Source organism: Pseudoliparis swirei, unplaced genomic scaffold (genome assembly GCF_029220125.1).
Source record: "Pseudoliparis swirei isolate HS2019 ecotype Mariana Trench unplaced genomic scaffold, NWPU_hadal_v1 hadal_168, whole genome shotgun sequence".
Lineage (NCBI taxonomy): Eukaryota > Metazoa > Chordata > Actinopteri > Perciformes > Liparidae > Pseudoliparis > Pseudoliparis swirei.
Genome location: NW_026613404.1, coordinates 2,055 through 4,605, shown reverse-complemented (window position 1 = coordinate 4,605; position 2,551 = coordinate 2,055). Strand labels below are relative to the sequence as shown.

General features: G+C 44.2%; 1 protein-coding gene across 2 annotated transcripts in view; it reads left to right on the top strand.

Moving 5' to 3' along the window:
* Nucleotides 1-2,338, top strand: part of tab3 (TGF-beta activated kinase 1 (MAP3K7) binding protein 3) — an 8,399-nt gene extending 6,061 nt beyond the window's left edge. The window contains exons 7-8 of one of the 2 annotated variants that reach the window (XR_008831236.1): nt 903-986; nt 1,465-1,479. Coding sequence is in view for 1 of the 2 variants with exons in the window: in XM_056411228.1 (XP_056267203.1) it covers nt 903-986; nt 1,465-1,607 (227 nt within the window). In the remaining variant the exon portion in view is untranslated. Of the gene's footprint in view, nt 1-902; nt 987-1,464 lie in introns of both variants that reach the window. The other variant, XM_056411228.1, reaches the window with a different exon arrangement.
* The last annotated feature ends 213 nt before the right edge of the window (nt 2,339-2,551 follow it).

The window sequence follows — 2,551 nt, the reverse complement described above, 5'->3', positions numbered from 1 at the left end:
TCTGAAAAATGTAGTGTTTGTTGGAACAAATATACAAGGTAATTTGTGTGAGGGATCTCTGCACGCCTCTGAGTCCAGCTCTCAGCACAAAGCTCATTAAGCTGAAGAAAATTCTATCGAGTTGCAAAAATAAATCAGAAAATCAAGTTAATGGGGCTGAAACCCTGTAGCTAACAGGCCCATATTTCTTTTTTTTATGCTTCTATAATTATGCATCTAAGCAGACAATGAAATCCTACGTTGATAATTGTGGCCATAAATCTATAAACAACTATAAATGCACAAGAAAGAGTAAGCTTCCTTATCTGGTGGTCAGGTGAAGACATGCCAGTAAAAAGCTTCATCTCCTGGCTTATTTATTGTCGCGTTGCCCTAGCGACCGTTCAGACCTGGTTGAGACAAACTTAAGCGTGTCAATAACAAAACGCAAAGGGCTGCGTCGGTTGAGGCGTGTTGCTTCATGTGCCAGTGAGGCGCTGGAACACAATCCAGGACGGTGAGGGTTGGATCTCCATGAATCTTAAGCAGTTTATAAGACTTTGAGATTTTACAACTCTGGAAGGTTATTTAAAGCATCTGCCATTTTACTTAAAGATCCTGAAGTAAACGGTAGGATTATGCTGTTGATGTGACAAACTAATCTAACAGGAATGTGCATGCACTCGCATGTATTTGATTGGCCAACATAGTACGTAGCCAAACTATATTTCATGACTTAGTTGCCTGTTGACCCTGCAGTCTTTTTTTTCGTGTCTTGTGTTCCACTGACTGAGGAGGCTTTGCTGTCGGTCACTTCACAGCCGTCTGCTCAGGAGAAGCTGGAAACCGGTCCGACTGATTGAACTTGTGGTTGGGATGGGCACACTTCTAAATACATGTGTGGTTTCTGCTCTCCTCCACAGGGAAGTTTGATCCAAAAGCAATGAACAACTTTTATGACAACATTCAGCCCGGTCCGGTTGTGCCGCCCAAGCCTGGGAGGAAAGGTGAGAATTTCCCAGCACTATTTTCAGAATATTTAAGTTGATGCAATAACATTTTCATAAGCACATCCAAAGAAAAAAAGAAAAGATAATAATAATAATACGTCAATATTGTTGCCAAAATGCATGTTTGAGTTTTAGTGCTAAAACATTCAGGCCCTTCCTTACTCGCGCAAAGTACTTCCAGCAAGCTGAAGATTCGTGACATTTTTATTTGACAACCGAGACTAAAAGCGGAAGTGAACCGTGTCAGTGTTGTCAACGTGGTTTCCACAAATGTGTTGGCATGGAAACTATTGCTGTTTAGTGAATGTCCTCGTCCATCAACATGTATACTGAACGTTTGATGCTTGAATGCATGCCTCACCGTGAGCAACAGCCATGGTTAAATCCAGTTGATGACTCTTAAGTCATGTTGCGTTACGCAGCCTTTTTCATGTACTGTTTCGCTCTGTTGTTTTTTTTTTGTTTGTGTGAAAAGGGAATCAGGGCCCCAAGCCAGTCCCGGAGCCCCAGAGGGACGAGGACTTCGAGGGCGCCCAGTGGAACTGTGAAAGCTGCACCTTCCTCAACCACCCTGCCCTCAACCGCTGTGAACAGTGCGAGATGCCGCGGTACACCTGAGCTTAGCACTGCGCTGTAGCGCCCGCCCTTGCCCTATCCCGACCAATCCCTGGATAGTATGAGCCCCACCCCTCAAAAAGCTGCAGAATCTTTCTCGATGTCTGCCCCTGTCTATCAATATGTATGCTGAGGGAGAGCCACTATCCCCCTCTGCCCACTTGTCCTGCGCCTATCTACTACTCCTGTGCACTTTGACCCCTTTTTTTCAATTGGAGGAGGATGATTCTTATTCAGGACCGTTGGAGACTCTTTTCATGGCAAGTGTGTGTGTGTGTAAAAGAGGAAGGGACGCACTGCGACTCTGGGCAGTTGGTGGTTCGGGGCTTCAGACAGGTTGAAGCGATTGAGGAGGAGGCGCTACGGTTTACCTGGAGAACATTCCACGCCGAAAGAGTGACTGCTCTGTTTACACTGCGCCCATTCCGGAACTCAAAATGGAGGCACTTCCACTTTAATCTAGGACCTGTAACTCCCACTCTGACGGTGGAACAACGACAGCAATGGTAAATACATTCTGACTAATGCGAAATGTAGACTGTACACTGTATCTGGCTCTGTATTAGAGCGCATGTCACTGAAAGAAGAACACTAAAGACATTTGCATAGGAGTACTTTTATGCATATTATGACTCCCTGTATTAAGTGTTCAGAGGACGTTGATTTCCTGTGCAAATGCCTCAACTTGCTGTACTTAATAAAGGAGCAGATTCTATGTGACTTGACCACGCACAGCTGGCATGTCTGCATAGTTTTTTTTTAAATAATTCACAGATGCTCCTTTTTCCCCCACATGAAAACGCATATAAACACACTTTTTGTTTTGTTTCCAGTACATGTTTATTAAGTACCAGTAGGAATCACAAACACAGCAGCAAACGGTAGTAACATGCACACACACACACACTCACTCATTCACTTTCTTTTTTGGAGAAGTTTCTCACCAC